Raw genomic sequence first — 18,992 nt, 5'->3', positions numbered from 1 at the left:
CACCAAAAACAAAACAGCAGTCATTGCCGGGAAATATCACGCCCTCGCTGGCTTATGCGGCAACTCACACAGTCCTGAGTGCCTTTCCCTATATCACAGACGCACACCGGGCTTCCCTCAGAGGCCTAGCGAGTGATGAAAACACGTTAAGTGTCGGCCCGGGAAACCGCAGGAACCCGCGGCAAACAATAACGACCGTCGCCGCCAGCCGAGAAAGGATGGCGCGCCCCCGCCGATTGCCGGTTTCGTGGGGCGCGAGCCCGGTCTTCAGGCGGTCGGTGTCCGCGTTCCGCCGATCCACAGCCGCAGCAAAGACCCGGCACTGCAAGGGAGAGGGAACGTTGTCTCCTCCAGGACTCGTAGAGCCACTGTACTAAGAAAGCCCGAGTCGCTGGCACGTCAAGCAGGCAGGCGGATCCGCGGACAGCCTGCGTGCTCGAGGACCCCGGTGGCGGGAAGGAGGAAGTTTCAAAGCCGAGTGTTTTGCTGCCGCTCGGCAAGATGAAGCTACACTGCGAGGTGGAAGTGGTCAGCCGGCACTTGCCAGCCTTGGGGTTGAGGAACCGGGGCAAGGGCACCCGAGCCGTGTTGAGCCTCTGTCAGCAGACGCCCAGGAGTCACCCACTCCCCGCCTGCCTGCTCATCTCTACCCTGAAGGACAAGCGCGGGACCCGCTATGAGGTGTGTGGAGTGGGGCAGGCCCTGCTAGGGGAGGCAGCCACGCGCTCTTTCCCGGAGCCGAGAGGCGGACCGCCCTCGGGCGTGGCGCGCAGGGCCGTAACCGAGGCGGGAGTCCGCCTGCGGGGTTCCTGAACTCCTGGTCCCTGAGTCCTACTTATAGCCTGACCCCAGGGTCCGGTGAGTCTCCCTACGGACCCAAAGGAGGAAAGAGTTTGAGAGTACACCTTTTCGCTATTTTTCTTGCCCATTTCTGCGACTGAATTTCCAGTATTGTTATTTAGTAGTGGATAGCAACCCCGCCTGTTTCAAGCCTCTCAAATTTCCGCCTGCGTGAAACAACTGCAAATGAAGCAGCCGTTCAGTTTGGGGGAACAGTAAAATAACTTCACTTTCGTTCAATAAATTCTGTTTCTCCCACATTATTTCCCCTAGCTTCTTTAAAAAACAGGTCATAGCAGCCTACACTTCTCTTGTCTTAGTATTCGTCATGCTTGTAATTACTTTTTAAATAACTGTTTCTCTTACCAGATTGTCAACTCGATAAGTGTAGTTACCGTGCCAGACTTACTCACTGATGTGTCCCGTGCCTCGTCATAGTACCTGGCTTCCCGATAAATAGTTGTTGAATTGAAGTCTAAAGCAGAGGCAACATCAGTTGTTAAAACATTTTCGAGCACCTATTAGGTCAGGGGATAGAGAAGTAAACAAAGGAGGCGAGATTCCTGCTTTCATGGGATTTATATATAATCTAGTGGGAGGAGTGCCTACTCTAGACTAATGGACTGAGGTTATGAAGGCAGGTAACTATTTTGGGCAACTCTCACTGCAGCTACATAGTTGTATTGGGAGAATACCTAGTTGTGTCCTTTTTTCTGTTTGGTTTTGAGCAGCTAAAGGAAAACATTGAGCAACTCTTCACCAAATTTGTGGATGAGGGGAAAGCCACTGTTCGTTTAAAGGAGCCTCCTGTGGATATCTGTCTAAGTAAGGTATGGTATTAGAAACATTAATGGTTAGGTTGCTTGGCTGTATTTTCTTTAAAGAAGGCTGAATGTCCTGATGTCCCATGTAGCTGAATAGGGAGAGACTCTTGCAGGTATGTTTGAAGAGGCAGAGACATAAGAGGCAGCTTCCCAGATATGCTTGTGTGCCTTCTAAAAGGGCAGAATCAGCCTTAGTAAGGATCCCAGGATGGGGAGGAAAACAGTTTGTTTTGGTGCCTGAGATGAAACATTAGGGTATTCTTAGACTGGAAATCTATAAGGCAAGTAGCATAGGTCTACCATTTTGCCAGCAAAACCACAAGTTACAAATCTAAGTTTGGTGTAAAAAAAGGGGGGGGGATAAAATGCAGTTAGAACTGTCTTTTTTTGTATTTTATTTACTATAATAATTTTAAAAAATACATCAACCATTAGAATTTTTTTAAAACTTTTTGCTCTATCTTCTGTTTATTTCTTCCCCCTTCCTAGAGTAGGAACAGTGTCTTGTTCATTCTTGCATTATCCTTAACCCCAAGCAAAATGCTTTGTGAATATTAAAAATTGAAGAACAATTTAAGGAATTTGGATGGAATGGAATCACTTTGTCCTACCTCTTCCATGTTCTTATTATTTTGTTCTTGTCCTTCAGCCTATCTTACCACTAACTTCTTTCCATCTAAAAACAAGCTGAGGTCTCACTGACTTAAAAAATAACATAAAACAGACAAATTTCTAGAAAGACAAGGCTGAATCCATTGCCTCTGCTTTCTTACTATCTTTTTGACCTTTCACTGGTTTTTTTCAAAGCACTGCCTCAAAGATCAGTAATCTCCTTCGTATTTGCCTGTCACATTGTAAGTATTTGTCATCCTTTTTGAACTCTAAAATTAGTCACCAGTAACGACCCTTTTCTTAATACTCTTTCCTGGCATCTATGATAGGGCACTACCCTGGTTTACCTTTAGTTTTCTCAGCCATTCCCTTATCTCCCATCTCTAGCAATCTTTTTTCTATCCCCAAATTGAAGGCTTTATTTCAATCCTCTGCCTGTTTTCTATCATACGTGCCTTCCATTCCCATAGCTCAGCTGTTATTGTGGGTGACTCTCAAGTCTGTAAGCCACTACCCTATACTGTACCTACTGGACCCAAATCTTCCCCAGAATTTTCCTACTCCAGTTCCTTGTGTACAGTGCTGCCAGAATAATATTTAGCTCTTGTCATGTAATTCTCTCAGTTTTTTTTTTTTTTTTTTTTTTAGACAGAGTCTCACTCTGTTGCCCTGGCTGGCTAGAGTGCAGTGGCGTCAGCCTAGCTCACAGCAACCTCAGACTCCTGGGCTCAAGCGATCCTTCTGCCTCAGCCTCCCAAGTAGCTGGGACTACAGGCATGCGCCACCATGCCCGGCTAATTTTTTCTATATATTTTTAGTTGTCCGATTAATTTATTTTCTATTTTTAGTAGAGACGGGGTCTCGCTCTTGCTCAGGCTGGTCTCGAACTCCTGAGCTCAAACAATCCACCTGCTTCAGCCTCCCAGAGTGCTAGGATTACAGGTATGAGCCACCACGCCTGGCCGTCATGTAATTCTCAATGCTCAAAATTCTTCAGTGGTTTCCCACAGCCCGATCATTCCCTCTGCCTTACCTTGATGCCCGAGCTCATTTACAATCTATCCTCATGTTTCCAATCTTTACACGGCTTCCACATTCCAACAAAACACTATCACATACTTAGTTTCCCAAACTTGCTGAAGATTTAAGTATTTAATATTAGCTATTTTTATTGATGACTTAGTTCATTTGCCACTTTATCAGGGATTTCTCTGTCTTTCCAGCTGGGAGCAATCTCTCTTGCTTTTCATGTTTCCTAGCACCTTGTCGCTTTTGAGAGAGCCATCACTTTGCACAAGTCTTAGTCTTTGTGAATGGCACCCTGGGCATTTTGTAGTACACAGCATGCGTGTCTTATCTCAGAGGCACTGGAAATTTGGGTCAGTTCATCTTATACCCAATCTTAAGTCTAATCTCTAAGGCTTTCCTGCCTTATTGTATACTCTTATCATTCCCCTTTGAACTGTTTTACTTAGAATGTGTCTCTCAACATAATTTTTTTCAAGCACCTTTAACGTTGAAATTTAGTAAAAATATTTAAAAAGTGTGTATTTATTGAGACAGCGTCTCTATTGCCTGGTGTAGAGTGTAGTGGTATCATCATAGCTTACTGCAACTTCAGACACCTGGGTTCAAGCAATCTTCCTGCCTCAGCCCCCCAGGTAGCTGGAACTACAGGCACAAGCAAGCCACCACACCCAGCAATTTTGTATTTTTTATAGAGATGAAGTCTCACTATGTTGCTCAGGCTGGTAAAAAATTTATGTTTTACAGCCAATTTCAATAGATGATTGTATCACATTCATATGTAACTACAGAGTTTGTTAGGGGAAGAACTAGCATGTATATGTTATCTATCGAAATGGAATTTATAATGCTACAACTTATTTTTGTTTATTCAGGCCAATTCCAGCAGTTTAAAGGGTTTCCTTTCAGCTGTGAGACTGGTTCATAGAGGCTGTGATGTTGACGCACCACTTTCAACACTCACACCAGTGAAGACTTCAGAATTTGAAAAGTTTAAAACTAAAATGGTTATCACATCCAAAAAGGACTATCCACTAAGCAAGAATTTTCCTTATTCCCTGGAACATCTTCAGACTTCTTATTGTGGGCTTGTCCGAGTTGATATGCGCATGCTTTGCTTAAAAAACCTTAGGAAATTAGACTTGAGTCACAACCATATAAAAAAGCTTCCAGCTACAATTGGAGACCTCATATACCTTCAAGAACTTAACCTGAATGACAATCACTTGGAGTCATTTAGTGTAACCTTGTGTCACTCTACACTCCAAAAGTCACTTCGGCGTTTGGATCTCAGCAAGAACAAAATCAAGGCACTCCCTGTGCAGTTCTGTCAGCTCCGAGAACTTACAGATATAAAACTTGACGATAATGAATTGATTCGACTTCCTTTCAAGATAGGACAACTAACAAACCTTCGTTTTTTATCAGCAGCCCGAAATAAGCTTCCATTTTTGCCTAGTGAATTTAAAAATTTATCCCTTGAATACCTGGATCTTTTTGGAAATCGTTTTGAACAACCAGAAGCCCTTCCAGTTATAATGCTGCAAATGCCATTAACTTTATTGGAATATTCTGCACAAACTGTATTAAATAATAGGTAAGATTTTAATAGTCATAAAAGGTACCTTTGATCCTAGTATTCTCATCAAACTCAGAGTAATAGTTAAAGTCTGATATAGCCTACAATGCTGTGCATAATCTGACCCCATGCTATAATGTCCTTTTTGCTGCTTTTTGCCTCTGCTTGGAATGATTTTCCTCCAGGAAGTCTCATAGCTCAGTCCTTGACTTTATTCAGTTCCCTGCCCAAGTGTCATCCCAGAAAGGTCTTACCTGTTCATCTTATCAAAAGTTTTATTCCACATCTCCTTATATTGCTTGATTTTTTTGTCGTAGGACTCATTACTCTTGATTGCCCAGGACTACAGGCACACACCACCACACCTAATTTTTTAAATTTTTTTGTAGGGATGGGGTCTTGCTATGTTGCCCAGGCTAGTCCTGAAGTCCTGGCCTCAAGTGTTCCTTCTGCCTCAGCCTCCCAAAATGCTGGGATTACAGGCATGAGCCACCATGCCAGGCCTATTTTTTTTTTTTTTAATTTTTTTTTTTGTTTGCTGTCAGTTTTCCCCCCACTAGAATGTTACGATTCATGAATGCATGGATGTGGTTTTATTCTGCATTTCCCTAGGATCTAAAATGTGGTATCCCCTGGCATATATTCCACACTGAATAAGTAGTTGAATGAATGAATAGCATTGTTTCTCAAAGTGTGTCCGTTTACCAGCAGCATCAGCATCACCTGGGAACTTGTTAGAGATGTAAGTTCTGGCTGGGTGTGGTGGTTCATGCCTGTATTCTCAGCACTTTGGGGTTTTGAGGTGGATCACTTGAGCCCAAGAGTTTAAGACCAGCCTGGGCAACATAGAACCCATCTCTACAAAATAAATTTTAAAAATCAGGTAGCTGTGGTAGCTTGCATCTGTAGTCCCAGCTATGTGGGAGGCTGAGGCAGGAAGATCGTTTGAGCCCAGGAGTTCAAGGCTGCAGTGAGCTATGATCTCACCACTGTACTTCAGCCCAAGGTGACAGAGAGACTCTGTCTCAGAGAAAAAAAAAAAAAAAAGGGAAAAAAAAAAATATGTTCTTGGACTACACCACAGACCTCCTGAATCAGAAACTGAGAGTGGGGTCCAGCTATCTGTGTTTTAATAAGTCCTCCAGGTGATTCTAATGTACCCTTTGAGAACTCCAGTCTGACATAGTGGTGAAGTATGGTCTTCGAAGTGAGAGTTGGATTTGATTCCTGGCTTCACCCCTTTGTATGACTTTAGCAAGCCATTTAACATTTCTGATTCAGTTTTCTCATCTGTGAATCTGAAACAGGAACAATAATAGCCACCTTTCAGAGTTGTGAAGATAAATGAGCTAATATAATGCAGAAGTATTTGGCATGCAGTAGTACTCAGTAGCAGTTGGTTCTCTTCCCCTAGCCTTTTTTTTTTTTTTTTTTCCCTTAATACTGGTTCTTGCTCTGTTGCCCAGGCTCACGGCTCACTGCAGCCTCAAACTCCTGGGCTCAAGCATTCCTCCCACTTCAGCCTCTTAAGTTACTGGGATTACAGGTGTGAGCCATGTACCCAGCTGGCTTAATTTTTTTAATTTTTTTTTAGGAGCTAAGGGCTCTTTAAAAAACTGACCAAAGTCAAACATACAGAAAAATGCATATGTGAATACACGGAATTTTGCATGTAATTTTTATGCTCCTGGACCCCACTGAAACCCAATCTAGTCTTCCCTCCTTACTATCCCCAGTGGAAGAATTGTTGTTCTAGCTTTGCACCTTGGCAGTATTGTAGCCAATGAGGTTTATCTGAGGCACGATTATTGCTAATTGAAAACTTTTCCCAGTACCCTGCATGATGACTTGAAATATAGTCAGCATTAGCAATTTTTGACAGTCTCTACAGAGACAGAATTAAAAACAAAAGAAAAAAATCTAAAAAAAAAGGTGAGGCTAATTTGAAAAGATTGCTGTTCCCCACCCTCAGAGATTCTGAGTAAGTTTTGGGTGGGGCTAAAGAAATTTTAGCTCTAACAAGTTCCCAGGTGATGCTGATGATGTACTGTTTGGAAGTGCTGGTTTAAGGCATTGACCCTTAACTAGGAGTTAAGAATTGCCTGTTAAATGATAATACATGTAATTGCCTAGAACAATGCCTGACTCATAAAAGGTCTCAAATATTTATTGGATATATAAATATATGTAATTTGCTTGTCTGGCAATTAAAAGTCAATCAATGTTGTTCTCATTAGCTGTAGAGGAGCTTTTATTTTTATTTTTTATTTTTATTTTTTTTTTGAGACAGAGGCTGGCTCTGTTGCCCTGGCTAGAGTGCCGTGGGGTCAGCCTAGCTCACAGCAACCTCAAACTCCTGGGCTCAAGTGATCCTTCTGCCTCAGCCTCCTGAGTAGCTGAGACTACAGGCATGTGCCACCATGCCCGGCTAATTTTTTATATATATATTTTTAGTTGTCCAGATCATTTCTTTCTATATTTTTTAGTAGAGACGGGGTCTCGCTCTTGCTCAGGCTGGTCTCGAACTCCTGACCTTGAACGATCCACCCGCCTCAGCCTCCCAGAGTACTAGGATTACAGGCATGAGCCACCGTGCCCGGCCTAGAGGAGCTTTTAAATAACATACATGAGAAACATAGAGGCCTAGATTCCACCTCACACCAACTAGTTCAGAATCTCTGGAGATGGGCCTCTATTTTATGTTATATATATTTCTTTGAATCTTCAGAAGTGATGTTGATGATTCAGGTTAAAACACCCCATTTGAAGGAATTCCAAATGGTGTCTTTTGGCAATGAGTTTCTCCTGAGGCTCTTGTTTCTCTCAGACGTGTATAAAAGAAATTATATATTTGAATTTGAAAATTGTGTCCAAATGAAGAAATGTTATGAATAATTTTCAAGGATTTGATAAGACTATAACAAATTGGCTAAATGATCAGGTAAAAATTGACTGAAGTCCAACATAGGAAAAAGTACAGTGTTAGAAGGAAAAAAATAAATGATCAAAATGTGATATAATTGGCTAGGTACAATTCCACAGCAAAATAATTTGTTAGTGCTGAATGAATTAACATTACAGTATTTATATATTTTTTAAACTTGCCCTCTATTAATATGACTTCTTGTAAAGTGACCCTAAGCTTTATTGAAGTTTAATTTTGCATGTTTTCAGCCCCCTTGTTCTAAAAAGGATATAGATCCAAAGTTATGACAGCAATACCTGTCGACAAATGGTCTTAACTAGTGGTTAGAAACATAAAAGTTATGATCTAGGAAAATATGTGGGAATTTAAGTTACGTTAGATAGAAAATACAGTTTTTAATTGTTATCTGTTTCCTCATTCTGTAACTATCCTGAAAGAGATTAATGTAAACATGTGATAGGTACTTCCTAGCAGTTTTTAAAAAATGATTACTTACACAAGCAACAAATTAATATTCTTTTTATGAAAAATAAAAAATTGCAAATAGAGCCAATTCTAGATCCCCTACTAAAGGTAACTACTATTTTTGATTTGATGTATATCTTTTCAGACTTTTCTGATAGGTTTTAACTCTAGTTTAACTTATAAGAGTAGGCTTATTTATTTGTTGAAAAATACCTGAGCACCTACTGAGTGCTAACCTAGGCTGGGGACTAGAGAAACAAAAAAGAACAAGACAGCATGTGGGAGACAAAGTAACAGGCATGGCTGTGTTCAGCTGAGGGGAGTTGGGTAGTGGGCAGGCAATCTCAGGACTTTCTTAGTGTCTTGTAGATGATCACAAAAAGTTTGATTTGATTTTAATTGCATTGGGTACCACTGAAGGGTTTTAAGTAGGAAGGCAAAATGATTTAAGCAAGGTGAGGTTAAATGATTTAAGTAAGGTTAGCCTTACTGGTTCAGCCAGTCAAGTAAAACTAATGTCCCAAACAACATGTGTTTTAAATTTGTTTTGAAAAGTTTAAATTTCCCTTTTGAACAATTGATGCCTAGGAGAATATATATAAAGGACAGATGACTTTTTCATTCTATTTAGTAAATTATGCTATTAAGTGGCCATGCTGAAAGATACTTTATGGAGTAGTATCTTAGGTTCCCAATATATCATATGCTGTTTTTTAGTATATTTTTCCCATTCTTACCAATTAGGAAGAGAAATACTGAGTCACTTAAGTAATAATGTAATTTTACTTTTCCATTGTTATAATTCAGTGTCCTAATAATTTTGTCCTAATACATGAAGTTCTGAATCTAGTAACATGTTTTTAAACATTTTTTCCAATAGGATTCCATATGGCTCTCATATCATTCCATTCCATCTTTGTGAAGATTTGGATACTGCAAAAACCTGTGTTTGTGGAAGATTCTGTCTAAGCTCTTTTATTCAAGGAACTACTACTATGAATCTACACTCTGTTGCTCATACTGTGGTCTTAGTAGATAATATGGGTAGTACTGAAGTACCTGTTATCTCTTACTTCTGTTCTCTAGGCTGTTATGTAAATTCCTCTGATATGTTAAAGTAATAGACAATACCACAAAAAGAAATTTCATTTCATTACATAACTTTTTGGGATTCATTTATGATTTAACAGTGTCACATCAAGAAAGGGAAGCTTTTTGTATACTTACTTGAGAGGAGGAATGTGTGTTAGTTTAACAATTTAAGTCATTTGATTCCAAAACTTTAATTTCATTAAAACCAACTTTAATTTTACTATGGGGTTAACTTTTTTTTTTTTAGAGGGGAGAGGGGAGCGGGGAGCAGTGGGGTTAACTTTTTATCAGTTCATTGCACTTATGTTAATTTAAGCCTGAAGTTTCCAGGGTGGTTGTGGAGTTATCTTTTAATGTTAAACAGTTATTGATTCCAATTTCTCTGTTCATAAGAATTTTATCAACATTCTTCTTAAATTTCAACTAAAGAAATTTGAGTTTCTGTATGCAGAAAATATACCTTGGAGGACTAATATGTTCTAAATTATAGTGAAAACTTGTTTAGTATGAAACTATATATAAGTTGCTAAGCATATCACTTTTTAGGTTTTTTAGGTGTATTCTACATATACAAGTTTTAAATATAAATTTGTATTAAAAATACCAAGCATAAAGTAGAAATTGCTTTGAGACAGACTTCAGCTTTTATAAATTTTATAATGTTCACATAATCTTTGTTGTGATTTCTGAATTTATTTTGGGGGGTGGGTGGGAGAGGGAGCAGAAATTTTAAGTTTTTAACTTAAAAAATGTGGCAATATACCAGCTAAATGTTGATTTGAACTAGGGCAGAGGGAATGGAAATGTAACTGACTTCAAAGAATCATGGAAAATAGAATCAGTATTAACTGTTTCATTCTATTCATTCCTACTGCCCTAACAAATCAGCCTCTCCACTAGACGATTGTAATAACCTCAAAACTGGATTTTGTGAACAAAGAAGAAAGTCAAAATTATAAGAGAAAAGCTTCTCCAGTGTTTGCATAATATAATTGCTGCTTTGGGCTTGGAAATAGAGTCTCTATATGACTGTTTCTTTAAAAATGACTGCCTCTTCCCTTTGTCTTCAGAAAATATTTGGGGCTTTTTTTTTTCCTTTGTGAAAATTCAAATACTCCTAGTAAATGCTGTTTTGCTTTTTTATCATTCTCTTAAATTTTTTTGTAGAGGCAGGGGTCTTGCTATGTTGCCCAGGCTGGCCTCAAACTCCTGGCCTCAAGAGATCCTCCTGCCTTGGCCTCCCCAAATGCTGGGATTAGACATGAGCCACTATGCCTGGACTAGATGCTGCTTTAAATGTTAGAACATTTTTATTAAAACTATTTATATATGATCTTTAAAAGTTTCTATGCAGAGCCGATTCTCTGAGAGACTAGACATTGGTCCAGAGCAGGGATGGGGAAGCTTTTCATGTTGGAAGGCCACATTAACTTAGCTATAATCAAATAAGGCCACATTCAAGAAACTTCAATTAGATACACTTAAAAAAGTACATTATTTTGTGAAAATCTAAAAAATACTATGTACTTAATAATTTCCAAAAATGAAAACTATTTGTTAAAGTTAACCTTTTAATGACTTTGTCATCTTTGCTTTTTGTTGGAAAGCATTTGAATATTTGGTTGTAGCATGGAGGTCCGCAGTTTCAGTTGATCCTCTAGATGGTATCAGTCATTTATGACCTTAAGGGTGTCTTGATTTGGGTTAGGTAGGAGAATGCAGATTAAAACAATAAGTGGTTGAAAAGCGAGAAAGCATTTTTCAGGCATGTTGCTGAAGGCGTGGGTATTCTGCATTTTTCCGTATTGCAATTGGGTCTTTCTTAGCATCAAACAATGACTTTAAAATGTCATTTACTGAGAGCTCAATCAATTCTATCTGTAGTTCTTTTAGGTACCTTGGTGATATCAACTAGGTGAGGTTGAAATGCTAATTTGAGTGTGATGTCATGATTCTCAAAGTTAGTGAAACTTTCATTGTATTATCCAATTAAGGTCTGTAACAGCTGTGTATTCTTCAAATGATTCACATATATCATCCTGCTCATCAATGACCTTTGCTTACTGTGGAAAATGTTCATCTGAAATTTCCTTTTGAAGAAGTGTTTTGAAAAAAGATAGCTTTTTTTTTAATGCTTGCATATTGGGCCACATATCGTATATGGACTTAGTTTTACCTCGCAAAGAACTATTCAAGTCATTGTGACTTGATGTGATCTCACACAGAAATGCTGCATTCCTATAGAAATCTTCTTTCAATAATTCACATTTTTGATTCTTTTCTTCATAAAATTTATCTGTTCTCACAGAGAGAAATTTTGGGTAACACCTGACCGTGCCATAGCCACCATACTTTATGATACAGCAAATCCACACTGAATACCTCATCATTCAACTTTAGCATGTTACTGACAATGCCATCTTGCATTTGCACAAATATTGTTAACAATACTTATAACTTGCTGCAAAGTGTCCCTTAAAAATAGTAGCTTTAGCACAGAGATTTTTACTGATGGAAGATACAATGAAAAATGAGAGCATCTGGATCTGTTAATACCTTTTTTTTCTGTGCAATAAGCCCTTCATGTTTTCCTGTCACAGAAGGTGTACCATCTGTACACACACACTAAATTTACCAAATTCAGTCCAACTTCACATTTATCTTGAAAGTTGTTGAAGATAACTATTACCCATGTTCTGGTCACAAGAGTGCCCAAAGCAAGTAACTCTTCTGTAGCAAAGAAAATCTTCTGCCATGACCCGAATGAGATATAAAACCTGCGTCGAGTCAGTAGTATCATTTGGTTCATCCAAAGTGATTGAATAATATATATTATTTCCTTTTGAAGTATTTTATGAGTTGCTCTGTTAAGGTGAAGGTTAATGGCATGCTGCCAATCTGTTATGGTTCTCCTAGAAAGAGGCAGTTGTTTGTACTTTCAAACGTTATCAGGGTTATCAGGGTCTAAGCATCCTAGTTCAGCCCAGAAGTTTGAGGTTGCTGTTGAGCTAGGCTGACACCATGGCACTATAGCCCAAGTGACAGAGCAAGACTCTTGTCTCAAAAAAAAAAAAAGGAACTCTTTAAAATGTAACATGGTGTATTTAAAAATTGTGCACGTCTGATTTTCGTTATTGTAGAAAAACAATTTTTTCATCAACAAATGAATCTATATGTCTATATTGGGGTTAAATGCTAACCATCTGTCACTCCCTACACCCTAGCCCTTTTCATTCTTCTAATTCTACGAATTTAGTCATTCCCGTGTATCTTTCAGTCCATTTAAAATTTATATACAAAAAGAAGAAATTGTCCTCTTATAACCTATACACTTTCCCAGTTTATTTAATCCTTTCACTTGATACTCAACTTTTTCTTGCCTTACATAGGTAATTACTAGGCTCAATTCTTTTCATTCTGAGTTTCAACCTTCCATTCTCTTTTCATTCATAACTGCTTACCTCCTCAACCCTCTAAACTGTCAAGAAGTTCTAATATTTGAATACCTCCAAGAGCGCATTCTACGGAGTTCAAAAAACAAGGTTTATGTTATCATGGACTCATAATTTTTCACTTTCCCTAGACGCAGAACTTTTTGTAATTTGAAGTCAATTTTGAGTTCCTGGCATATATTAAAGACCATGATCTAAAAGTGCTGTCCTGGTTAGCACAGTGGCTCACCATTGTAATCCCCGTGCTTGGGGAGGCTGAAGCAAAAGGATCACTTGAGGCCAGGAGTTCAAGGTTACAGTGAGCTATCATTATGCCACTATACTGCAGCCTGGGCAACACAGTGAGACCCTGTATCTAAAAAATAAGTAAAAAACATTTTAATATTGTCCAAAATAACTTTCTGTAGTGGAAATGTTTTATATCTGTGTTGTGTGATAAGCTAGCCATATGTGGCTGTTGAGTACTAAATATGGCTAGTATAACTGAGGAATTGCATTTTTAATTTAAACAGCTATGTGGCTAGTGGCCCCTACTAGACAGAACATTTGCAGAAAGTCACCTCTTATTATCCCTCAACTTGGCTCCTCTGCTCCTAGTTTATATTTTTTTTCCTAAATCTGATTGAGACCCTTCCTAGATGTTCTTTATTTTCCCCTATTCTATCTCTATAACTTGGTTGCAAAGTATTGAGGCAGGACTTGTCTTTATATGTAAATACAAAATTCCAATTTGGGGGAATTGAATTTTAAATAGAATTTAAGAAGAGGATAAACCTTTGTTCACTTCCAAAGAATTTACTGTTAGTTCCTAAATCTAGAACAACGTTAAACATGCAATTCCACTTAAAAGACAAAAAAAACAAAAGGTTTTAACATCATTGTATTTATTTCCCTACAGGTTAATTTTTCTATAGCTTCAACATTTTCTCCTCAAAATTAAAGGACAAAAGGAGTCCCAAAGGTTAGAACTGGATCACTTGGCCTTTTCTTTTCTTATCTCCTCCCAGTTCAAAATGCTTGCATCTCTTAATGGCCAGCATCCTCTTGGATCTGCAGTTAGGCTCAACACATTCCAGCCTTAGCACAATCTTCTTTGTGGTTTTAGCCTTCTTCCGGAAAATTGGCTTTGTCTGCCCACCATAGCCACTCTGCTTCCGATCATAGCGCCTCTTTCCCTGGGCATACAGGGAATCTTTGCCCTTCTTGTACTGGGTCACTTTGTGAGGTTGATGCTTGCCACACTTCTTACAGAAAGTTCTTCGCGTTTTAGGTACATTGACCATCTTTACTGTAGAGCTGTCTGTTTATACAATGAAATCTGTAGTAAAATATTTAAGGTAGCAGACATTAAATATTCTGAAAAGTGAAAAGTGCTATATACTTAGCTATTCCTAGATATTTATAGGAAAACAGTATTGGATCAGCAATGTATAAATCCACCAAGTACTCACTGCCCTATGAATAAACGCCCATACAAATGTATACCTTTTGGGAACACTTAGTTTAAATTATTGGAACATTGATATGTTGACTGAAAGGAAAAAACTTAGGTGAAATTAATGTAAGTATAGAGTTTCTTTGGGCCAAGTTTGAGGACAGCAACCGGGCAGCATAGATTCAAGTTGTCCTGAATATATGCTCTACTACCAGTAGTTACAAGTGGGTTTTTAAAGGAAAAAGAGGCAGTTCCTAAGTTGTTTACAGAGAATTTACATTAAAATAACACAAGCTATTGATTGCTCCCAGAGCACGCGGCAGGGATGAGGGGAGGGCTGCAACTAAAGTCCTATATTCTTTGTCACGGCCAGATAAATTGTGCATACCTCATGGAGCTCAGGATGATCTGAGCTCTTTTTTTTTTTTTTTTTTTTTTTACCAAACAGAATGAGATTTACTAAAAAACAAAAACAGCACTGGAAGGTCCAATACTGTCAGTTTTCTGTACTAAGTGGCTGCCCAAAAAGAAAAGTGTAGTGGTGTTCATCTAATTTTCTCCGCAGAAAGAGAAGGTAAATAGAGTTCTTTTTCTACTCCCTTTCCCACACCCACTTTCTCTATTTTCCAGCTCTTGGGTATGGCTGATGCAGCGCGCAATGTGGTAATTACTGTTACGACCCGCCCCGTTCCTTCCCCGAGAACCACAACAGTGTGGTTCTCCCCTCCGAAGCACGGTCACCCATCAGCAGCCCTGAGGGCTGACGTGTCCTTAACAAGCCGTCGTGCCTAGCGGCCCTGTAGCCGCCATGCGTGATCCCCTTTCCGGAAGGCAGAAGCCAGTTATTGAACTCAACCAAGCCAAGGCACCAGGTCTCAGCTTCCGTTCCTACAAGGGCCCGCATTCTGAGCAATGCAGGCTCCTACTACTACAGTCCCGTTCTTAGCTTACCGGGAAACTTGGCGTTCGCAACCCTTGCCTCCTGCTGCTTGCGCTAACAGGAAAGAGAGGAATGAAGCGGAAGTAGGAACTGAACCTGAGCGACAGTACTGTGAACCAATAGGCAGCCAGCTACGACGGCCAGGCATCTCCGGACGCATCAGGGAAGCACCAACCAGCGGCCTACGGGGCGGGTCGGAGGGGTGTGGCCCGAGGGCCGTGGTGTTCCGCCGGCCAGTCGCGGGTTGTCAGAACCGTCGCTGCTGAAGTGGGGAGGCGCTGCGTTGCTCTGTCCTGGCCGCCTGGGGCCCGCGTAAGGATGAGAGGGCAGAGGACGCGGGGCCGCTGGAGGCGCAGGTAACGAAGCTGGGGTGCGGTGGGGCAGCGGCTGGGCTTCTTCCGGGACCCGTGGTGCTGAATGGAGAGGACCGAGGCGAAGCCGAGCCGCGGCTCCTAGCGGTGGGGCCGCTGCTGGAGCTGCAGTTGCTGGGCGAGGATGTGTGGAGCCCAGGCGGCGTGGGGCAGTTGAGAGGCTTCGGGCCCCGGGACCCTAGGGGCGCGGGATGAGTTAGCGAGGGCAGCCGCGGGGGCCAGCTCCGAGCGCTACAGGCCAAGGCGACGGCCTCCGCCCGCCCGCCCTTTGCGTGCAAAATCCGTTATCGCCTTTCCGCGCCCGCCCGTCCGCGCTCCCGGCCCTGGAGACCATGAGGTTCCGCATCTACAAACGGAAGGTGCTAATCCTGACGCTCGTGGTGGCCGCCTGCGGCTTCGTCCTCTGGAGCAGCAATGGGCGACAAAGGAAGAACGAGGCCCTTGCCCCTCCGTTGCTGGACGCTGAGCCCGCGCGGGGTGCGGGCGGCCGGGGCGGGGACCATCCTTCCGTGTCTGTGGGGATCCGCAGAGTCTCCAACGATTCGGCGGCTCCGCTGGTCCCGGCGGCCCCCCAACCTGAGGCGGACAACCTGACGCTGCGGTACCGGTCCCTGGTGTACCAGCTGAACTTTGATCAGACGCTGAAGAATGTAGATAAGCCTGGCACCTGGGCACCCCGGGAATTGGTGCTGGTGGTTCAGGTGCATAACCGGCCGGAATACCTCAGACTGCTGCTGGACTCACTTCGAAAAGCCCAGGGCATCGACAACGTCCTCGTCATCTTTAGCCATGACTTCTGGTCGACAGAGATCAATCACCTGATCGCTGGGGTGGATTTCTGTCCGGTTCTGCAGGTGTTCTTTCCTTTCAGCATTCAGTTGTACCCCAATGAGTTTCCGGGCAGTGACCCCAGAGATTGCCCCAGAGACCTGCAGAAGAACGCAGCTTTGAAATTGGGGTGCATTAATGCTGAGTATCCCGACTCCTTTGGCCATTATAGAGAGGCTAAGTTCTCCCAAACCAAACATCATTGGTGGTGGAAGCTGCATTTTGTATGGGAAAGAGTCAAAATTCTTCGAGATTATGCTGGCCTTGTACTCTTCCTAGAAGAGGATCACTACTTGGCCCCAGACTTTTACCATGTCTTCAAAAAGATGTGGAAATTGAAGCAGCAAGAGTGTCCTGAGTGTGATATTCTCTCCCTGGGGACCTATACTGCCATTCGCAGTTTCTATGGCATTGCTGACAAGGTAGAAGTGAAAACTTGGAAATCCACAGAGCACAATATGGGTCTAGCCTTGACCCGGAATGCTTATCAGGAGCTGATCAAGTGCACAGACACTTTCTGTACTTACGATGATTATAACTGGGACTGGACTCTTCAGTATTTGACTGTATCTTGTCTTCCAAAATTCTGGAAAGTGCTGGTTCCTCAAGTTCCTAGGATTTTTCATGCTGGCGACTGTGGTATGCATCACAAGAAAACCTGTAGACCATCCACCCAGAGTGCCCAAATTGAGTCACTCTTAAATAGTAACAAACAGCATATGTTTCCAGAAACTCTAATTATCAGTGAGAAGTTTCCTGTCGTACCCATTTCCCCACCTAGGAAGAATGGAGGGTGGGGAGATATTAGAGACCATGAACTTTGTAAAAGTTATAGAAGACTGCAGTGAAAAATCACAATTATAAAAGCTAAAGTGACAGTCTTCTATTTTTGATATTTGTCTAAACAGGATATACAATTGAATAAAAGTTTAGGAACTGGTTTCTGCTTTAATACAAAAATTCTTGTAAAAGGTGTTCAAATACATAGTAATCTTTTCCAGTTATGTCTGATTAAGATTTAAAACTGAATTTTTCATTTTGGGAGTAGGGTTTTAAAGCTCAATCTGTATCTGCTAAAAATAATGATTATTGTTAATTGATAATGAGAGAAGAGGGGAAATTTTATTTAAATTGCATCTATTAATCTTTTTATCTGAAACTTTATATACTTTTCCACTTTCAAAACTTATTTTAAGTACAGCAAAATTTATTTAAAACTGTCATAGAGGTAAAAGGTATTACAATGAAATTCTTAGAGTATTAATGGAATAAACCCAGTTTCACTCTTGACACAGTTATTAGGAACGAATTGCTTCACTGGTTTAATAATTCAAAAGTTGTTTGTCAAACATCCTGTCAGAACAGTCATTTTCAGTATTACAGATTCCTGTACTGTTTGTTGTGCTAAGATTTGCCTGTGCTTTGGAACCTTCATAGAACACACTTTCTTTTGGAATGTATTTGATTGGTAAGAAAGTTTAAACATTTTCACCTCAATGTAGAAATACAGTGGTTTTGGTTTTTTTTTTTCTTTTAGTGCTGCCAAAATAAAATACTCATTTTTGCCTAAAAAGGTTCTTAATCCTTTTGCAGAATAAGTTTTGTTTACTCTTTACACCAAAATTTAGTAAACACAGTCTCAAAGTTTTGAAAGTTAACATTACATCTTAATGTTTACTATCTATATATTGTATAATTGAGTTTGAAATAAAACCTAGCTCATGACAATGCATTCCTTTTGGAAGAAACTGTTTGGCTTTCAAATTAGCCAGGCATAGATAATGAACAATAAAAAGCTGCTGTGTCAGGGAAATACAGCCTAAATTGTTTTTGAAAGCCCGAAATGATACAAAGTTCAGTCACGCCAAAGTGAAACACTTTCTAGTGCCAGCTTTAACTGAAATCATACTTTTCAAATGGATACAGTAAATAATAGGAAACAGGCTTAAAATTTACTCAATGTTTAATGTAGTTTATAGTTTTCCTTAACATATAATTGCATTCAACCAAAAATTACTTATAAAAAACTAATTTCTGTGTAAAGCTCCTACAATTAGTCATTTATTTAAACCTAAGAAAACCATTAAATGTATACTATCAAAGTTATTGTATCAATTTAAGATTCATAGTGGTTGAAAATCACATGTGCATCTAAGGTGATGCAAATAGTTCTCTTGCTTTATGAGCTACCTTTATACTACCCTCACAGCCCAATCTGGTGCCAGATTTTATCTGGGAGTTACAATTGTAAATCAGAATCAGCAGGCTTTTTACCAGTTTTTGGTACTCTGACCTGACATCACCAGTTCAAAGGACTAAAGAAATTAGGTGATTTCCAGGACTGAGCTAAGAAGGTCAGAGTCCAAATTAGTAACTGTTTTTTGGAACGAAAATAGATCAGCTATGCATGGCCTTGGATTTGGTGATTAGATCAACAAATATTTTCCTTTCTGCATTTTCTTTCATGTTGTCCTAAGTAAGAATTTTTGTGAGAAAAAAAACCTCTTAGGATTTTCTCTTTGCCTCACATTTGAGGTATTATAAAAGAAAATGATTATTTAGGAAGCTGAAGTGGGAGGATCACTTGAGTCCAGGAGTTTGA

General features: G+C 40.3%; 3 protein-coding genes across 4 annotated transcripts; 2 read left to right on the top strand and 1 right to left on the bottom strand.

Moving 5' to 3' along the window:
- Window positions 1-212: 212 nt before the first annotated feature.
- LRR1 (leucine rich repeat protein 1) lies at window positions 213-9,584 on the top strand. Of its 2 annotated transcripts, XM_012663815.1 has the most exons (5): window positions 213-681; window positions 1,356-1,477; window positions 1,572-1,670; window positions 4,178-4,899; window positions 9,153-9,584. In XM_012663815.1, the coding sequence occupies exons 2-5, from the start codon at window positions 1,472-1,474 to the stop codon at window positions 9,391-9,393; spliced, it is 1,068 nt and encodes a 355-aa protein (XP_012519269.1). In that variant the 5' UTR covers window positions 213-681; window positions 1,356-1,471; the 3' UTR covers window positions 9,394-9,584. The 2 variants fall into 2 exon arrangements, with proteins under 2 accessions (XP_012519269.1, XP_012519268.1); XM_012663814.1 differs by lacking the exon at window positions 1,356-1,477.
- A 4,103-nt stretch (window positions 9,585-13,687) lies between these two features.
- RPL36AL (ribosomal protein L36a-like) lies at window positions 13,688-15,257 on the bottom strand. Its single transcript, XM_012663813.1, has 2 exons — window positions 15,203-15,257; window positions 13,688-14,134 (listed from the first exon to the last, which is right to left on the bottom strand). The coding sequence occupies exon 2, from the start codon at window positions 14,097-14,099 to the stop codon at window positions 13,779-13,781; it is 321 nt and encodes a 106-aa protein (XP_012519267.1). The 5' UTR covers window positions 14,100-14,134; window positions 15,203-15,257; the 3' UTR covers window positions 13,688-13,778.
- A 112-nt stretch (window positions 15,258-15,369) lies between these two features.
- MGAT2 (mannosyl (alpha-1,6-)-glycoprotein beta-1,2-N-acetylglucosaminyltransferase) lies at window positions 15,370-17,963 on the top strand. Its single transcript, XM_012663820.1, has one exon. The coding sequence runs from the start codon at window positions 15,895-15,897 to the stop codon at window positions 17,236-17,238; it is 1,344 nt and encodes a 447-aa protein (XP_012519274.1). The 5' UTR covers window positions 15,370-15,894; the 3' UTR covers window positions 17,239-17,963.
- Window positions 17,964-18,992: the final 1,029 nt, after the last annotated feature.

Source organism: Propithecus coquereli, unplaced genomic scaffold, assembly GCF_000956105.1.
Source record: "Propithecus coquereli isolate 6110/MARCELLA unplaced genomic scaffold, Pcoq_1.0 Scaffold83, whole genome shotgun sequence".
Taxonomy (NCBI): Eukaryota; Metazoa; Chordata; class Mammalia; order Primates; family Indriidae; genus Propithecus; species Propithecus coquereli.
Note: the sequence above shows the minus strand (reverse complement) of the source record. Positions and strands in the feature narration are given on the sequence as shown.